This window comes from Lates calcarifer, linkage group LG1 (assembly GCF_001640805.2).
Source record: "Lates calcarifer isolate ASB-BC8 linkage group LG1, TLL_Latcal_v3, whole genome shotgun sequence".
Classification (NCBI taxonomy): Eukaryota; Metazoa; Chordata; class Actinopteri; family Centropomidae; genus Lates; species Lates calcarifer.
In genome coordinates this window covers 53,189-72,231 of record NC_066833.1, presented here as the reverse complement: position 1 = coordinate 72,231, position 19,043 = coordinate 53,189, and the positions used below count along the sequence as shown (strand labels likewise).

Below are 19,043 nucleotides of genomic sequence, written 5' to 3'. Positions count from 1 at the left end.
GAACTAAAGTTAGCATCAGTGGTTTAACACACTGAATCAGCAGGTTAGTTATTTACAGTGTATTACAGGGCTGTTGTGTTGGATTGCTTTGTATTGTACAGGTCTGACTGTGTCCACACTCTGTGTTCAAGCTTCAGGAAATTTAAAGTCTGTTTCACGTCTCATTAAAAGTTCACTTCAGAAAAATACTGACCTTGCCTCCTGAAGTTTCTCTTTGTAAAATGTTTCCATCTCAGTCATGCTGTGTTAAAAACATCATCAGTGTTTAGTCTGATTAAAACACTTCACAGCACAGATTCATTATTAAAATGAAGAATATTATATGATTCTTTTTATTTTTCCAAGTCAACCTATGAACTTGAATTTGTACTTATAGCTCTTAGCCTGTACAGTATCTGTTTTTGACTGCTTTCAGTTCTTCCTCTTTTTGTTTCAGAGCAGATCTCACTCCTGCGACTTTGGTTCAGACCAAACTGAAAAGTTCCAAAGTTCAGATAAAAAGGAAGGTGTGAAAGCACCCTTAGAAACAAAGGTTTCTTTGTGTTTATGTTCATTTTGTTCACACAACATGAGTCTGGTTAAAACACTTCAGAGCACAGGATTCATTATTAGAATCAACAGTCTGATAAGTTAAGTGTTTGATTTTTCAAATCAGTGTGTAAGTATAATTAACACTTGCGTGTACAGTACCTGATTCTGACTGATTTCAGTTCTTCCTCTTTTTGTTTCAGAGCAGATCTGTGGAGGAAAAATGCAGAGTGTGAAAAAGCTTCATGTTGTTACTGAACACATGATGAAGCATCAACTGAATTAAAGTTAGCATCAATGGTTTAACACACTGAATCAGCAGGTCAGTTATTTACAGTGTATTACAGGTTGTGTTGCGAACATGTTGCAAATCTGAAAAGCTGTTTAATAAACCTATGCTTAAAGGCATTTAAACAAAGTTAAGTGTTGGAGTTTGTATTATTCAAAATTTTGACGCCAATATTTTTACTTTTACTGCAAATGAATATTGGCTCCAAATATCGGTTATCGGCCTTCTTGACTACTAATAATCAGTATCAGCCCTGAAAAAACCATATCGGTCTATCACTATACAGGTCTGACTGTGTCCACACTCTGTGTTCTAGCTTCAGTAAATTTAAAGTCTGTTTCACGTCTCATTAAAAGTTCACCTCAGAAAAATACTGACCTTGCCTCATGAAGTTTCTCTTGGTTTAATCTTTCCATCTCAGTCATTCTGTGTTAAAAACATAATCAATGGTTAGTCTGTTTAAAACACTTAAGATCACAGATTCATTAAAATCACTGATCTTCTAATTTGGTTGTTTGATTTTTTTCAAGTCAGTCGTACAAAGAAAATTGGACTTTGTAGTTTCAGCTCTTTGTATGTACAGTACCTGTCTTTGAGTGATTTCAGTTCTTCCTCTTTTTGGTTCAGAGCAGATCTGTGGAGGAAAAATTCAGAGTGTGAAAAAGCTTCATGTTGTTATTGAACACATGATGAAGCATCAACTGAATTTAGGTTAGTTTTTGTTTGTTAGTGAAATAGTGAAATTGAACAACGAAATTGATTTTTTCACATTATATTTAACAATTTTCATCTAAACTGCACAAGTCATCAACATAAACATTTTAGTGAGGAAGGACCGACAGCATTCAGGTTTTCCACTGTGCATCAGACAGCAAAATGTCTCTTAACCCAAACCAAAAGGTGCACTTGACTTTATTCAGGACTGAGCAGCGCCCACTTTATATGATGGTCAGAAAATTTTACAAAGTTTCACCTTGCTGCGTCAACATGTCACATGATGTGAAAACCTTTTCTGGTCAGTTTTTGACATTGTTCTCCTCCAGCTGCACTGACTGGAAATCTCCTCTGTGACGACAGCACTTTGTCCTGATTGGCTGAGGACTTTAGTGACACACTTGACGTGTAATAGCTTTTTATTCTAAGAACTTCATTTTTTTAGATTGAAAAACAATTTGTTTTTCCACAGAAAGGTGGATATACTTGATGAATTGTGTGAACTGTTAAAAAGCAAACACCACAACATCAGCCATAGTTGTGAGCTCAGTCACACTGCAGGAAGCACCTAGAATGTGTCCGACTTGACTGCAGTCTTTTTATATTTCACCGCAGCAGTCACCAACAATTCATGTTGACCATCAAGTCAGTCCATGTACATAACAGCCAATAATTGTGCCTTGAGCTGGTATTAAAGATGTAAGAAGCAAGCAAATTGATATTCCAAAATCAACAAAATACTGGTGGACTATCTCGTTGAACCTGTGAAAACAGCCATTACAGAGTCCCTCACAGAATTGGTCAAGGAATTCCTAAAGTATGATTTCAAAAACACAATCAACCCAACAGTAAGTAAACAAACTGCTGGAGGACATGTGTAAAGAACACATATAAGGATAAGCCTGCAACATTACGAAACTGTCTGCCAGTAAATTGTGTTTTCCCTAAAGCTTGGATCTTCTGATTGAATCTCCCTTTCTGTCTGTGCAGCCTCTCTCTTTGCATTGGGCTTTGAATTGAGTTTTTAATCTTTTGTGTTCTTATTTTAAAGCGAGTGTAAAGCAATAATACTAATGTGTTCTGAGTCAGTCACACCACAGAAAAATGTCCCATTAACCACTCAGCTAAATTAGAATGATTAAAAAAAAATTCTGCAAATATATAAAATTAGGTCTCAAAACCATGAAAAAATAAGCAGCTCTATCTGCTCTGAGACGAAGGGGGCAAGTCCACTGAAGGCTCTGAACCCATGCCCACTCTAAGGTCCAGGTTAGCATCCTGTTAGCACCATGACATGAAAAATGGATACTAGCAGCCTTGGAGTTGTACAGACGTTCATGTCTGAGCCACCAGAGCCAGAGTCCAATTCAGAGCCTGACGATAATTTGTTATTGATTTGGAGAATGTGTAGAAATGAGTGCCATGTCCCTGATCAGTGTGTCCAGTGTCTCCTGCCTCCATCTATCTCTCCTTGTTTATGTGTGTCTCGTGGATGTGGCTGATGCACTTCTTCGTTGCCATCTCCTCCTCCTGCAGTTTTTAAACCCGGTCTTTCTCTCCAGTCCTCACCAGTTTGTTGCACTCTGCTCAAAAACCACCAAGTCAAAATATGGCTCTACCACTGTAAAGTAAAAACTGTGGCTCAAAAAAAAACAAAAAAAAAACAAACAAAAAAAAAAACACCTAAAAATGCTGTATCGACAATTCAACAAATGAAATTGTCAGGGTGTCAGCTCTGAGCCAGGGCTTTTTATTTTGTAGTTCAGTTGTGTTTGTTTTATTTCCTGTTTTATTTTGAAATCACTGACCTCCCTCTTGTTTCAGGTGTCTTGTCTTCCCCTTCCTTCTGTGCTCCCTCCTCCTGGTGATTACCTACCCCGCCCTAATGTGGTTCACCTGTGTCTCATTGTCTGCCCTGCTCCTGTGTATTTAGTGTCTGTGTCTCCCTGCACTCCCTGCCAGTTCGTCTTGTGCCCTTGCCAGACCTACCAGCCTTCGAGGAAGCAACCTATTCTCTAGTAGCCACAGTTTTTGACCATTGCCTGTGTTTTTGACCTTGCCTTAGCTCTAGTCCTTTTGTACCTAAGCCTTGATCCTTTCGTGATTGACCTTAGCCTGTTTGACTGTGCCTTAGCTCTAGCCTTTTGTACTGTTGCCTTATCAGACTGCCTACCTGTGTACTGACCCTGCTGGAAATAAAGGACCTTGTCTCTGCCTCCTGTCTGCGCCTGTGTCCACACTGCAACTCTTGACATTACGAACTGGCCATCATGGATACAGCAGAAAGCGAGGCAGTGCGAGCAGCCCTCGCGAGCGTTCGGCAAGCAGATGAGTCAGCTAGCCCAGCAGATACGACTTCTCCCAGTGTCTCTGCCCCACAACCCAGCACCAGCCGATGTCCCTACAACTCCTACACCACCTCCATCTGGGTTCGCCTCCTTGACTCCACTGGAGAGGTTCTCTGGCGACTCAGGCGATTGCCACCCGTTTCTGACTCAGTGCGGGTTACATTTCAAGCTCCAGCCTGCCTGCTTCCCCACGGACCGGGCCAAGGTGGCCTACATCATCTCCCGACTCTCCGGCTGGGCTGAGGCCTGGGCCACGGCAGAGTGGGCGCGCCACTCCACCATCTGCGACTCATTTCAGGCCTTCTCTGACACGTTGGTCCAGATCTTCCAGCAGACCCGGTCCATGATGGAACTAAGACGGGGGGGCGTAGGGCGGCGGACTACGCCATAGAGTTTAGAACACTGGCCACAGACCGTGAGTGGAATCCAGCCGCTTTATTCGATGCTTTTATTCATGGTCTTTCGGAGCAGCTAAAGGACCAGCTTGCTCCCTTGGAGCTACCCCCAACCCTCAAGCTTATAGCTTTTACAATTAAGATTGACAATAGACTCCACTCCCGTAGTCCCTCGGCAGAGGGCTAAACCCAGGGACCCTTCTCCCACTCACCTGTCCTTTCCCTCTCCCACAGGCACTTCTCCACCCGGGGCCGAGGAGCCAATGCAGCTAGATCTGAGCCGGCTCACACCTGCTGAGCGGGAGCGGCGGATGCGGTCGGGTGAGTGTCTCTACTGTGGTCAGAGGGGTCACCTGGTAAGGGAGTGTCAGCTGCGCCCAAACGCCCCCGCTCATCAATAATCATGGGCAATTTGACGAGCAGAGAACCGGTGCCCACTCCTTCTAGTTCCTGCCTCACCCTTGAGGCAGTAGTTTGTTCTAAGGGGGGATCCTTCCCTGTGTCAGCTCTGGTAGATTCAGGGGCCGAGCAAAACTTACTAGATGCTGCGCTGGCCAGAAAGGCAGGCATCCAGCTCGAGTCACTTCCCCAGCCTATTCCGGTCACATCCCTTAATGGTCACCTCGTCTCCACTGTTAAGGTGTACAGGCTCTGAGTGAAACTTATTACCTCTGGAAACCATCACGAGCACTCACGGTTTTTCATTTTTTCTTTGCTCCACAACCCTGTAGTTCTCGGTCACCCTTGGTTAATTCAGCATAACCCCGTCATCGATTGGCCCTCCAGTCGGATCACCGGCTGGAGTGATCACTGTCACGCCGCCTGCCTGCGCTCAGCTCAGGGCCCCTCAGGTGACTCTTCTGGCTCCGCGGAGGCACCGCCCCCACCCGACCTATCCAAACTCCCCTCAGAATATCACGACCTAGCTACAGTTTTCAGTAAGACCGGAGCTCTTTCATTGCCACCCCATTGACCCTATGACTGCGCCATCGACCTCCTGCCTGGGGCCACTTTGCCCAAGGCCGGAACGGGAGGCGATAGAGTAGTACATCTCTGACTCCCTGAGCTCCGGCATAATTCGGCCCTCATCCTCGCCTGTGGGTTCTGTTTTTTTTTTTTTTTTTTTTTTTTTTTAAGTTAGAAGGACGGCACCCTCTGTCCCTGCCTTGACTATCGTGGGTTAAATGATATTACTGTCAAAGACAAATATCCTCTACCACTCATGAATTCAGCCTTTGAAGCACTGCAGGGGGCCCAGGTCTTTACCAAACTAGACCTCAGAAATGCTTACCATTTAGTCCGCATTCGTGCCGGGGACGAATGGAAGACAGCGTTCAATATATGCGTTGAATATTTGGTCATGCCCTTTGGCCTAACTAACGCCCCTGCAGTGTTTCAGAGGCTGATTAATGATGTGTTACGTGACTTTTTGCATCCATTTGTGTTTGTGTATTTGGATGATATCTTGGTGTTTTCCCGGAGCATCGCCGAGCATCGGCGGCATGTTCGGTTGGTGCTCCAACAGCTGCTGGAGAACAGGTTATTTGTAAAGGCTGAAAAATGTGAATTTCACTCTCCTTCTGTTTCTCTTCTAGGTTTTGTTGTGGCGGAGGGGGTTGCAGGTTGTGGTTGAGACCTGACCCAGCCAAGGTGAGAGCTGTCTTAGATTGGCCCACCCCTGTTAACCGCAAACAGCTCCAGCGATTCTTAGGCTTTGCCAATTTCCTGCGGCGGTTCCTCCACAATTATTGTGTTGTGGCAGCCCCGCTGACAGGTCTCACATCCCCCTCCGTCCCTTTTGTTTGGTCAGCCGAAGCAGAAGCCGCCTTTCACCGGCTGAAGCTTTTGTTTACCTCTGCGCCTGTTTTGGTTCAGCCAGACCCCTCCAACCAGTTCATTGTTGAGGTGGATGCCTCAGATTCAAGAGTTGGGGCCGTCCTTTCCCAGAGGTCCAATAAGGATAATAAGCTGCACCCTTGTGCATAAATTATGATGTTGGCAATAAGGAACTCCTGGCTATCAAGTTAGCCGTCAAGGAGTGGAGACACTGGTTGGAGGGGGCTGCACAGCCCTTTGTAGTTTGGACAGACCACAAAAATCTGGCCTACATCCAGAATGCGAAGTGGCTGAACTCAAGGCAGGTGCGGTGGGCCTTGTTTTTTGGTCGTTTTCAGTTTACTATTTCCTACAGCCCTGGCTCTAAGAACATCAAGCCTGATGCCCTGTCTAGACAGTTCGACCAGGTGCTGAGACCATTGTACCCCCCTCCTGTGTGCTCAGTGCACTCACCTGGCAACTTGTGGAGGAGATCCGGAACGCCCAGGCACAAGAGCCTGATCCAGGTGGGGGCCCTCCAAACAAACTGTATGTTCCCAGGTCCACCCGCACGAAGTTCCTTCAATGGGCCCATGCCTTACCTGCCACCCTGGAGCCCGCTGGACTGAATCTTTTCTCCGCCATTGTTTCTGGTGGCCTGGCATGGCCAAGGACACCAAGGAGTTTGTGGCGGCCTGCCCAACCTGCTCCCAGTGCAAGGCTAGCAACAGGCCACCGGCTGGAGAATTACAGCCACTCCCTGTGCCAGGCCGGCCATGGTCCCACATTGCCCTGGACTTTGTTACAGGTTTGCCTCCCTCTAAGGGAAAGACAGTAATTTTAACTGTGGTAGATCGCTTTTCCAAAGCTGCACACTTCACTGCGCTTAGTAAACTTCCCTCAGCCTTTGAAACAGCCCAACTGATGATAAAGCATGTGTTCTGGTTGCATGGACTGCCTAAAGACATTGTTTCAGATCATGGACCACAGTTCGTCTCCCAGGTCTGGCGGGCCTTTTGCTCAGTGTTTGGGACCACAGCCAGCCTCTCCTCAGGGTTCCACCCCCAGACTAATGGCCAGACCGAGAGGACCAACCAGGACCTGGAGGCCACCCTCCACTGTGTCTGCGCCCGCCGCCAATCCTCCTGGAGCACCGACCTACCCTGGGTGGAGTATGCATACAGTTCTCTCACTTCCTCAGCCTCTGGTTTGTCTCCATTTGAGTGTTCCCTAGGGTACCAACCACCCTGAAGAGGAGGCTGAGGTAGCCGTGCTGTCGGTGCAACACCACTACCGGCGGTGCAGGTGCATCTGGAGGGAGGCCCTGGCTGCCCTGCTCCGTTCGTCTGCTACCAACAAGAGGCTGGCTGAGCGGCACCGCTCTGTGGCACCCACCTACACCGAAGGTCAGTCTGTATGGCTCTCCACCACTAACATCAAGCTCTGCACAGAGTCCAAGAAACTGTCTCCTAGATTCATCAACCCCTTTTGAAATCATAAAAGTAATCAACCCAGTAGCTATCAAGCTCCAGCTCCCCAGATCCATGAGAATCCACCCAGTCTTCCACGTCTCCCAGCTAAAGCCACATGTCATCAGCCTCCTGCAGACTGCCTCAGTGCCACCTCAACCTCCACAGCTCATCGATGGTCAGCCAGCCTACACCGTCCGCAGACTTCTGGATGTCAGGGGGGGGCTACCAGTATCTTGTTGACTCTTGACATACACAAAACTCTTGACATTAAATCATTCTACATAAAGTAGCATTTACTGATAATACAAATTTATTTTTATCACACAATAATTATCTGTGAAATAATCTAAATGAGGAAATAACATAGGTAATGTAAACTTTTTTGTAAACTGTTTTTTGTGGTTGTAGTAGTACATGCAGGGTCTAGGCCCCTGTTTACAAACTTCTGCAGCTTAACAGAATGTCCTGTTTTCAACCATTTGTAAATAGTTTGGTGAAATTTTATTTGTACTTTATTCTGATCTGTGTGAAATAAATTCAGTTGAATCCAATATATGTCAAGCTTCTTTAAATTTAAAGTCTGTTTCACATCTCAATAAAAGAGAGATTTTAATTCCTTGTCTTATTTTGGTATTCGCTAGGAATGGGCAGTTTGATTACTTTTTGAAGTCGATTAATCAAGCCAGTTTAAGTTGTTTAGTCATGATGTCGACATTGTTAAGTTGTGCCCTCCACCCAAACCAAAATAATATGTTGTCATGTCAGGTCATGCTTTTTGCAGTGTAGTGTACAGATGCACTGACTTTACCTCCCAAGCTTCACTCATCAACAACGCACCTCAGACTAGCGGTGATGTTCTCAGCAGTGTGTCTCATCTGTGCTGCGAGTCTGGAGCACAGAACCAGAAATGTTCTGGTCACCGTTCCTGTAACGGCAGGTGACAGTGCCATAAAACTCTGATGTGAGAGCTGGCCATGCAGCGGTTACTACTGCTACTTTGTTGGCTTCCATCAAGTTCTTTTTTAGAGCTGTAGCTGCCTCATTGTACTTTTTCTCAATCTGGCTGGTAATGGTCTTCCGTGAAGTCACTGTGTATTCTGGTTCCATGAGCCTTTGACAGCTACACTCCTCCGACAGCGCTAAGAGGAAACATATCATCTGAAATAATTCAAGTCACCAAAGCACTTATTTGTTCCTGTTGTTTTCTTTCACATGAACGTTTAGGTACAACAAATCCACAGTGTTTACTGCTAGCACCGGCTGTCGGCCGGATAGCTGTACATTAAAACATTTTCAGCAAACTACTTTCTTAATGTTTCAAGTCACGTTACTGTCACTTTTTATAATGTTATAACTATAATCTTAGACCAGATGAAGGATTTTAGTCATCAGATGTCTCGATCGTAAGTCAACAGAGAAACATGCTGAGCAAACAGCCACTCTAAACGTCCTGTGTCCGTGTCGCAGAGAAATATTAATTATTTATATGAAACAGCTTTATTCAGTGTTTCTACTGATTTTAATTACGTGGTCTGTTTGTTCTGGAGTTAACAACACCTCTGTAGATAATGGCTCCCAGTAAAAACCTCCTGAACAATGAACACTGAAAGAATCCTAACCTAAAAACAAGATAAGCATCTATCAACAACCTGAGCTAACGTTAGCTGCAGCTCGTTTAACAGCCCGCTTCACTTCTTCTTATTGCAGACGTCTGTTCCAGTGTTTTGCACCACACAGAGAGAGGATGTGCACTCGGGCAGAAACAGAACCATAAAAATTAGTTTGAAAATAATTATCTCTATGAAATAAAACATAAATCTCCTCCCACTCCCAACCAAATAAATAATCAACTAATCATATATTCGTGTACATCCCTAGTATTAACCTTCGCTCTGTGTCTGATGGTTTTGTTACCTATTGTTTTATTTTGTAGTTACATCCCTACTGTGTCTTTTGTGCTTCTATTTCCTGTCCTGGTTCTTTTCCCGCATTTGTGTGTGTGTGGAGTTTTGGGTTTGCTTTTGTTTAAGACATACACTAAACTGTCTGCCCTGTCTCTGTGCCTGCATCTGGGTCCTCACTCCTGTGTCCCTGGCCCCAAATTAACTACAGAAAAATACTGACCTTGCATCATTAAGATTCCTGTGGTCTGTTGGAAGAAGAAATACATTTATTTTCAGTTTATTATAGTTTGACATGAACTGGTTCTCCAACAGAGAAATATACAGGACACAGGGAGCTTCTGACCGATGTCTACAGAACAACAGAAAATCAGCTGAAATCAGCAGCGCCTGAAAATAACTACTTTTTACAAAATGATCATACAACAGACTATATAGTCACCCTCTGCATCCGTACTGACAACCAAATATAGGAAAAGAAAAGCAAGTTATTCTGCTACATTCCATTTTACTTACTGTACATTTACAACTGCAAAACATGTCGTACTTACCAACACTGTATGGGAACAACTCAGCTTGATACACACACTAAAAACACTCAGTTGACAGAACTCATTGAAAAGCAAACACTATTGCTTCTGTAAGCATGTGGACTAATGCTGATTGGGCCACCAGCACAACACCCACAACAACACAGGTCATCAAGCCTTAATCTGAAGCAAAGAACATGAATCAAAACTGGGACTGCTGTTGATTAAAGTAAAGGTCAAATGTGGTGTGAACAAGATCATCATTACTGTGTTAAATGTAGTAAAACAGAGTCTCACACACACACACTGACAAACTGGGATCTGTGGAGTGACTCCATCACACACACAAAAAGCTCACAACAAAACTGATTAACTGCAGTTAAACACAAAAACAGTAACACACAAGTGACCAAACCAAAAGTAGACAGCAACAATCACAACACTATAGTCAACCACTGCACAAATGTTGCCAGCTTATGCCTAACCAGCAACAAGTAACCCAACAACATGGTCACATGTTACAAGTGACTGCACCTAAAATTATTTATCACAGCTACACAAGACAAATTGACCAGACAAAAAGTACAGTCATTATACAAGAGAGAGCACCCAAGCTGCTGTGTACAGTACAAAATTAAAAGGGGCACCCTTACCTGCCCACTGAAATGGCTAACTACTAGCTAGTCTTCAGTAGGAAGGCTTTTTTAAAACATTCAACTCTAAGCAGGCAGCATAGCCAAGACAAAGCCTACTGCCACAGAACGAAGAGAACAAACCAATACCTAGGTATACTGCCAAAAATAAAAAAGGCAAATACAACAATATTGTCACCTGAAAGAGAAACAAAGCACTAGAAACAGTTTCCAGTTGAAGACAGGATGAAATATACTGTACATAAGTATAGGAATTATTACTACGTTTCTTACTGAGTTTATTTTTTGCTCTCTGTCTGATGATGAATAAACTGTTATGAATATGTGATGCAGATTTTTTTTAATTAAAAGATGGTAATATCAGACTGCCAAACCAGAGATATGTAGTTAATGTCTGATGAGCTCAATCTGACTAAAATGTTCATTTAGAATTATGGAAAATATTTCACAATGTATGGACCATTTTTCTAATAAAAGACATCAGAGGGTTTAGTTTTAATTTTCAGTTCTGGTCAGTGTCTCCTCATGTTACTAACCTCATGGAAAAGCATCAACACTGTCAGGAATTCTGTCAGATTAAAGAATTTCTGTTCAATTAAAATGATGCTAATAGTTATGGTGTTTTTATTTAGTGTAATAAACTACCTCCGTTTGTTAAAAGCTCTGTTTTAAAACTAGAGTGGACACATGGAAAGTCTCAAACAGCAAGACAGTTCCACTGATCTATAAAAAATATCTGTTGCTGGTTGCTCTTTATCAAAAGTCACTTTATTGAAAATGTTTTTGTCCTCGTCAGAATCCTGTAGAAATGAAGACTCTGGTTATTCAGTGATCTGATTGGCCAGTAGTTTGGCTGTTGACAGGTTTCAATCTAATTTTGATTATAACCTGCTCAAGACCAGGTCAGCATCAGTGTAAGTTACTGTGGTGATTTGCTCCGCTAACAAGTGAACCACTGTTGTAAACCCAGAGTTAAGCCTCAAATCCTGCTTTGTAAGGTACGTAAGCAAACACACCCTTACATCACTTCATACATGTTCGATACTGGAACAACCCCCAATTGTTATGCCTTATACAGAGCACACAACACTCCACCACTGACCTAATTCAACTATGCAAAAACAGAAAGACAAAACAACCAAGAGACTAAACCAAAAACTACAAAGTGACCAGGAAGCACATATGCAGAGCTACGGAGAAGACAGAAAAGAGACAGAGCACCAGGAGTGCATACACTTAAAACAATGAAATAAATAGTTTTATCAACCACACAAGTCTCACCATCTCACCAAACCATTTAGGTGCATTTTACTTACTAAAATTTACAACTGCAAAACAAGAGCTACTTACCAAGGCTGTATGTGAACAGCTCAGCTTGATGCACAAGCCACAAACACTGTAAAGCAGACGCCACTACTTGTGTAAGCATGTGGACTTCTGCTGATTCTAGTCTCCAGTCTGTCACCTAATATTGCACAGGGCCACCAACACAACACAGACGTCTCATTCATTCTCAACATGCATTTATAACACATCAAAACTGCCGCAGACAAAAGATATGGGCAAAGGTTGCTTAAGCAAGATCAAATACATAACGGCCAACTTTAGCAGCCAACACACACACACACACACACACACACACACACACTATACACTCACTGTACATACACCTGTTCAACTTCTTGTTAACACAAATATCTAATCAATCACATGTCAGCAGCTCAGTGCCTTTAGTCCTGTAGACATGGTGAAGACAACCTGCAGTAGCAGCATCAGAGTGAGTTTACAGAGACAAGATCCAGGAGCAGGAGTTCTCTGGGTGAAAATGTCTTGTTGATGCCAGAGGTCAGAGGTCAGACTGCTTCAAACTGCTAGGAAGGCAGCAGTGACTCAGATAACCACTTGTTACAAGGTCTGCAGAAGATCATCTCTGAACACACAACACGTCAACCCTTGAAGCAGATGGTCCACAGCAGCAGAGGACCACACTGAGTGTCACTGCTGTCAGCTGAAAACACGAAACTGAGGCTACAGGTCACACAGGCAAGTTCACTGTACTCAGAGGGCACTGACAGTCACCATATGTATTTGTATATATATGTGTGTGTGTGTGTGTGTATACACACATTGACAGAGATGCTACTTATTTCAATAATAACAGTTGTAGGCTACACTTAATTTCTGATAGAAAACATTTTAAATGTATTTATTATTATTATTATATTTATCTACAAATATCATAGGTTATCTGCTGCTCAGGAAAACCAAAATGCCTTCTGAAAAGAAATTTTGAAATGGAATTCAAATCACTGCTGTATTTTCATTCCTTTAATTTCTATTTCTGATGATTATAAAGCACTTGATTTGACTTTTGTTTTTTTTCTTTCTCATTAGAAAGAATTTGAATAGCAAGAATATGAAAACAGATGAAAGGCTGTCGCTGCTTTATCTGATCTTAAAATAAGTGGTGACATGCATGCCAGTGTCTTTAGTAGTTTATATATATAAATATATATTCTTATAATATAATAATATTATAAGAATTGTCATCATTGTTTGCTTTTAAGGCAACATATAAAGCAAACTGGAATTTGCAGTTTCAGCTCTTGGCGTGCACAGTACCTGTCTTGGAGCAATATTTCCTCCTCTTCCTCTTGATGTGTCTGTGCAGATCTGTGGAGAAAAATTTCAGTGTGTGAAACCCCAACCTGATGTCACATAACATCAAGTCAGTTCTTAAGAAACATTGGCGTGCCCTGTGTTCGGATTCATAGCAGCCGCTTTCAATCAGCCATCTTGCTTTTGTCTGTCTGTCCATCAACTACCATGTAGTCCTGTATGTTATTTCTTGAGGTTGGTTCTTTTTTCTCTTTATGTTTTAGGCACTATTTCCTCAAAAAATGTAATACCACTGAACACCATCTCCTCTGTCGGACAAGACTGAAGTGCTGCCATCACTGGACATGTACAATACGTATTTACAACTGTCACTTTACGCCAGTGATTTGTCATTTTAAACCAGCGATTATGTATAACATTTGTACACCAACCACACATGCAACTATTTGCCATTTGTCTGTTGACATTCAACACCTGTCCATCGCTCCATATGCTGCATTTTTTTCTTCTAAGTGGTTTTACCCCGTAAATAGTGGTAGTTATGTTGATGATTTCAGAGTGTATAAAATGGGTCAATAAATTACACTAAGCCATCATGAACATCACAGTGATGGTTACCAATCTACACATGCTTTTTAAAGCGTATCATAATTGATCAAGGTAATTAAATGTTTTAAATGTTATGTAATGTTATGTTTTTTCTTTTATGAAAACTTCATATGGTTCATTAGAGTAAATAAATACAATCAGCTACATACTTTGTTGCCTCCGTCTGATCAACATCGTATCCAAGGCTGTGGAAACACAAAGAAATTAATTAAATGAGTTCTGTGTTTATCCATCATTTGTTCTTAGTCCAACAATTTTAGAGATTCTGTCTCAAACACAAGATATTTTAACATTAGAGCAACAAAACTAAATGTGATGCAGAGTGAAAACAGTCTCTGTGTAAAAGTCATTTGTTCTTTGTGTCATGTGTGAATACAAAATGTTGAACCAAAAACACTTGTGCATGATATTGCTCCCTCAAGATATTTCCCTCACAGACAGAGAGCCATCATACTCACTGAACAAACTCTAAACAAGCAGGTTTTATTTCTGTCTTTTCTTTGTCTTTTTCTTTTCTTTGATCAAGTCCTGAAAAAAACCTTTTGTACAGTATTTAAATGTAAATCCTTTGGTAGTATTTCACTGCATTCAAAATTCCTCATTTTACTGCATGGACTATTGAAAATTAAAGGTTGTGTAAGTTGCATATTTATTTTCTTCTTACCAACGTCTGATAAAATTGCCCATGTTGCAGCTTCTGTTCTTTCTCGTCCCAGGTGAAAAAGCCCAGTCAGTCTGACAGCAGAGGGAATGATACAGTCAACAGAGAGAGAACAAATAAATGCACTGTGACTGCTGCTCATTGGCACTTTGACCCTCGTCTTCGTTTGGACTAACTGAGCCTGTTTTTACAATGGCTGACTCATACATCATTGTGATAGACTTTGGATGTCACAGTGTAAACAAATCCACTGGATGCAATGTCAAAGAGAAATAAACTGCACCTGCAATCTGTTCTGTTGGATAAATAAAATTCTCATGTTTGGTTACAAAGCCAAGTCAACATAAACCAATGGGACAAAACATTATCACCACGTAGATCTAGTGAATAATGTTGATTATCTCATGAGAACAGTGCACATCAAGCTCTGGGATATATCAGTAAGTGACCGGTTGGTTCTCATAGTCAGTGTGTTAGAAGTAGGAGAAATGTTCAGATGTAAAGACCTGAGCAACTCTGGCAACATTGTTATGGTGAGACGACTAGGTTGAAGCCTCTCAAAAATGCCAAGGTTTGTGTGGTGCTCCCCGTCAGCAGTGAACATTTAACAGCAGTCGTCCAGGGAGGGACAAGAAGGGAAAAACTGCCAACATCAGGAGTCTGAACTGCAGCAGCTTCACCTTGAATTAAAGGATTTGTTGCTAACATCTTGGTGCCAGATACCACAGGGGATTTACAGATTTTGGCAGGTTGGAACTGTTTGGACCACCAGCATATAAAGGTAGGTGGTCATAATGTTTTGGCTCATCAACATGTGTAAGAAAGAGGCAAAGAAGCATTGTGTGGTTGTGACACCATGTATGCCCACCATCTGCAGGGATGGGAGCTGAGGTTGGATGCAATGTAAAGCAGGTGACAGGTAAGGGCAGGGACCTTGGCGTACAAATCCCTGGCATCCTAGAGTGGGACTTGGGCAGCAATGGAGAAACCTGGAGGGTGATGACTGGGAAGAACAGCCTGCCTAATCTGAACCCGAGTGGTGCTTTGTTATTGTATTTCTGTGTTTCTCACAAATCGATCATAGGAAACACCACTTCCTCAGATCGATGATCATCTAATGTCATCATATCATCGAATTCTGCAGCTGTCTGTCTTGGACACCTGCGTGAAGAGAGGAGCAGAGCTGTCAATAGACCATCAACTGGTGGTGAACTGGATCATATGGTGGTGGAGGCTGCCGTGCAGACCTGGTAAACCCAAACTTCCGTTGAGATTTGGCGCTATATAAATAACATTGAATTGAATTGAATTGAATTATCTGCTGATCCTGACTGGGGATATTACTGGGTGATAGAAAGAGTACTTTGAGGTCATCCTTCACTGGACCATTGCTGGCTTTGTGCCTGTAGGAGAGTCCCAGTCCTCAGTTTTGGTTTTTACGATGCTCTGTGATCTTTTAACGCATCATCGAATGCGCCCTCCAATTATAAAAAGGTGACGTCAGACGCCGGAATTCGAACACCGTGGCTGAATCAACAGATGCTGGCGCCTGCGTCATGGCGGGGTCGAGATTTAAAACCCCGGGGGCTGAACAGAGAAACTGCCCCTGTCTAAAAATGTTGTGTAAAGTCCAGGGACACCATCCGACGACAGGAGGAGCGGGAACACTCAGCTGGACAGGTCAGTGACGTCTCTAAATTAGCCGCCAGTTAGCATGGCGCTAATGTCAGCGTGTGTCAGGTTCGTTAACACAAGGATTAACAAAAGGATTGTAAACCTTTATTAGTTATGACAGGATTAAATTCAGAAGGAGAAATGAGTTTGGTTGAAGTAGGAGCAAAATGGCCGACAGAGGGTGAATATGAACTGCTTTGCTTATTGATCTGTTTATTTAAAATGAAAATAAACTGATTGGGTTTGACAACAGTTATTCACCATCAACTTGTTTGCTTATTAGCTCTTTATTGGTCATACTAAAGCACCTATTAATCTCTCTCCTCTGCATGATCACATTCTACAGCTACTAGGACATTAACTAGGAGTTTTCCCCTCAATAACCTTCTAATTACTGCTCAGTGAGAATAAGTAAGGAAGCTGCTGTACCTGAATTATGATGATCTGAATGTGCTTTGAACAGTAGTAGTAGTCAGGATATGTTTCCTATCCTAAAGTCAGGTCTGGGTCATAAAGTTCATATTGATTTTATCTTTGTGTGGTTGTATTTTTGTGAAGTTGTACTGCTCCTCTATGATCAGTTATATTTCTTTGACATCGTACACAGAAAGTCTGTGATATTTTACACAGCAAAAAATGAAGTGCTCCATTAATTTAAAAAAATTCGACTTTTCTGACTTTGTTTTTCGACCACTGAACTGAGACTTAATTCCTTCGTACACTATTTTGTTATTTAAGAAAAAAAGAAAAGAGCCAGTATGCTAATAACCCACTAGTTAATGTTGAAGAAGTGTACACTACTATAAAGTGTTACCCTGACAACATTATAGAAAGGATTGCTATGGAGATGGAGCTTTTTATTGAAGAGCAAGATCCTCATCCCATCTCTCCAAAACACCACACCGATACCAAAGTGAATTTCAAGGAAAACATTTTCACTTTACATTTTAATTATGTATATTTATGTCCCTTGTAAATATAGTTCTTGCTTTTCACTCTTTTCTTTTACTATAACTGTCCTTTATCACCAATATACCAAGACAAATTCCTTGTATATGCAAACCTACTTGGCAATAAAGTCTGATTCTGATTCTGACTCTAGAGGTTTGAGACAGGACTCACATTGCTTCTTGATTAAATGTATTCTTATTAACAGATCAACGCCCTCCTGTAAGCTGTGGAGTAAAGACACCGGGAGAATCTCGTTCTCTTAAACCCATCCAGAGGGTAAGTGATGCTGTTAAACTACCTAAGTTAGCAATGAATTAGCTTAGTGTTAATAATGTACATGTTTAGAGTATTTATACATATAATACTACACAGAAACCAAAGGAAGTTTCAAAGTTAGGTAATGACCAGACTGTCAGAGGCTGGAGACTCTACTCAGACTATTCTTTTTCTTCTCCTTTCAGGTAGATCTACGAACCAGTAAGACATTTTCTTTTTATTCTGTGTGTTGTTTGATGGCCGCCGAGCCTCTGTCTCTTTGGTTGTGTACTGAAGGGGTTTTATCATGGGCGCCGTGTCATGACTGTGTTGCTGTTTGTCAGCTTGAAATGGTTTTTTGTTTTACATGTGATGTGTCTCTGCTCGGTTGCCATGCCATGAATTGTTTTTCCGACATGCTATCCGTTTAGCCAACGTAGCAACTCGTGTCCAATTTGACCATGGCCACCCATTATTTTGTTGTTCCGTCCAATATAGCCACCCATTTACTTGTCTCCTTGTCTTTCTGTTTATCTTTTTTCCTCTCTCTGTTGCAGAACAGGTAGCTCTGAAGTGTTCAGTGGTCTTTAGTGGTTCTGATAGTGAGTTTATTTAGACGGCTGCAGAATGGTTGGAAGCTTTGGGAGAGAAATTCTGTCCTCTGGTTTGTTTTAAGAGCCTAAACATGCAGGTAGAAATAGACTGACTCTGGCTCTAGTTGGTTTTTGTTTGGATCTGCTGAGCTAGTGAAGGAAGAATGTTGGGAAACAGCTGGACTGATGTGGTTCAGAGTCTGAAGAGACACTTTCAGGTCTCTGGAGGATCAGATGGGTTTTATGGTCACTAAGGACAGATCATTCACTGGTGCCTAAATCTCTACCTTTTGCATTATTTCAAGTGAGACAGTGTTTTTGTGTGAAAGCTGCAGGATGATGATGATGGGAAAGTTTCTGTGATGTGGTGTAAACAGAGGTTGTGATAAAGGTCAGAAGTCTCTTGGCTGTGGATTGAAGGTGCTGTGCTCTGACTGTTGATTTCTGTCTAATGAGCTTGGATCAATATTTGTGCACTAACCCTTTTTCTTTAGGTAAATCTACAATCGGTGAGTCCCATTTTTCTATTTCTTTATTTCTATGTTATGTTTTTGGAGGTGGCCGTATCTTCCTGTTTATCGGTCTCTCTGTAGTAGGGCTGAACAATTAATCTAAATATAGAAATCACAAAATGACGTGCAATATTCAAGTATTCAAACCTCTATATGCCAAAAGTGTCAGGGTTTGGATGTTTTTCCTGTTTTATTTTGGTGTTTTGTCTTGTCTTCCTGTTTCCTGTTCCTTGGTTATTCCAGTTGTCTTTACTTCCTTGTCTTGATTACTGTCCCCGCCCTAATGTGTTTCACCTGTGTCTCGTTATCTCCTTGTCTTGGTGTATTTAGTCAGTGTCTCTTCCTCTTGTCAGTTGCCAGATTGTCTTGTCCCTCGTGTCAGCTTTCCAGCGTTTTCCCAGTTTTGATTCTGGATTTTGCCTGTCATTTTTGGATACCGTTGCCTGATCAGACTGCTTTCTTGTGTACCAGACTATTGCTTATAATAAAGAACCTGATCTGTGATCTTTGTCTGAGTCTTGCAT

At 42.1% G+C, this 19,043-nt stretch overlaps 1 protein-coding gene across 40 annotated transcripts in view; it reads right to left on the bottom strand.

Moving 5' to 3' along the window:
- Positions 1–14,679, bottom strand: part of LOC108892073 (trichohyalin-like) — a 49,097-nt gene extending 34,418 nt beyond the window's left edge. For 25 of the 40 annotated variants that reach the window (XM_051071191.1, XM_051071168.1, XM_051071271.1 and 22 more), the window contains exons 1-7: positions 14,538–14,679; positions 14,023–14,058; positions 13,268–13,318; positions 1,404–1,451; positions 1,196–1,243; positions 691–738; positions 194–241 (exon numbers count right to left, since the gene is read on the bottom strand). In XM_051071191.1, coding sequence (XP_050927148.1) covers positions 194–241; positions 691–738; positions 1,196–1,243; positions 1,404–1,451; positions 13,268–13,318; positions 14,023–14,058; positions 14,538–14,560 — 302 coding nt within the window. In that variant the 5' untranslated portion in view covers positions 14,561–14,679. Of the gene's footprint in view, positions 1–193; positions 242–690; positions 739–1,195; positions 1,244–1,403; positions 1,452–11,995; positions 12,192–13,267; positions 13,319–14,022; positions 14,059–14,537 lie in introns of those variants that run through there. The other 15 variants (XM_051071418.1, XM_051071385.1, XM_051071496.1 and 12 more) reach the window with 3 other exon arrangements.
- Positions 14,680–19,043: the final 4,364 nt, after the last annotated feature.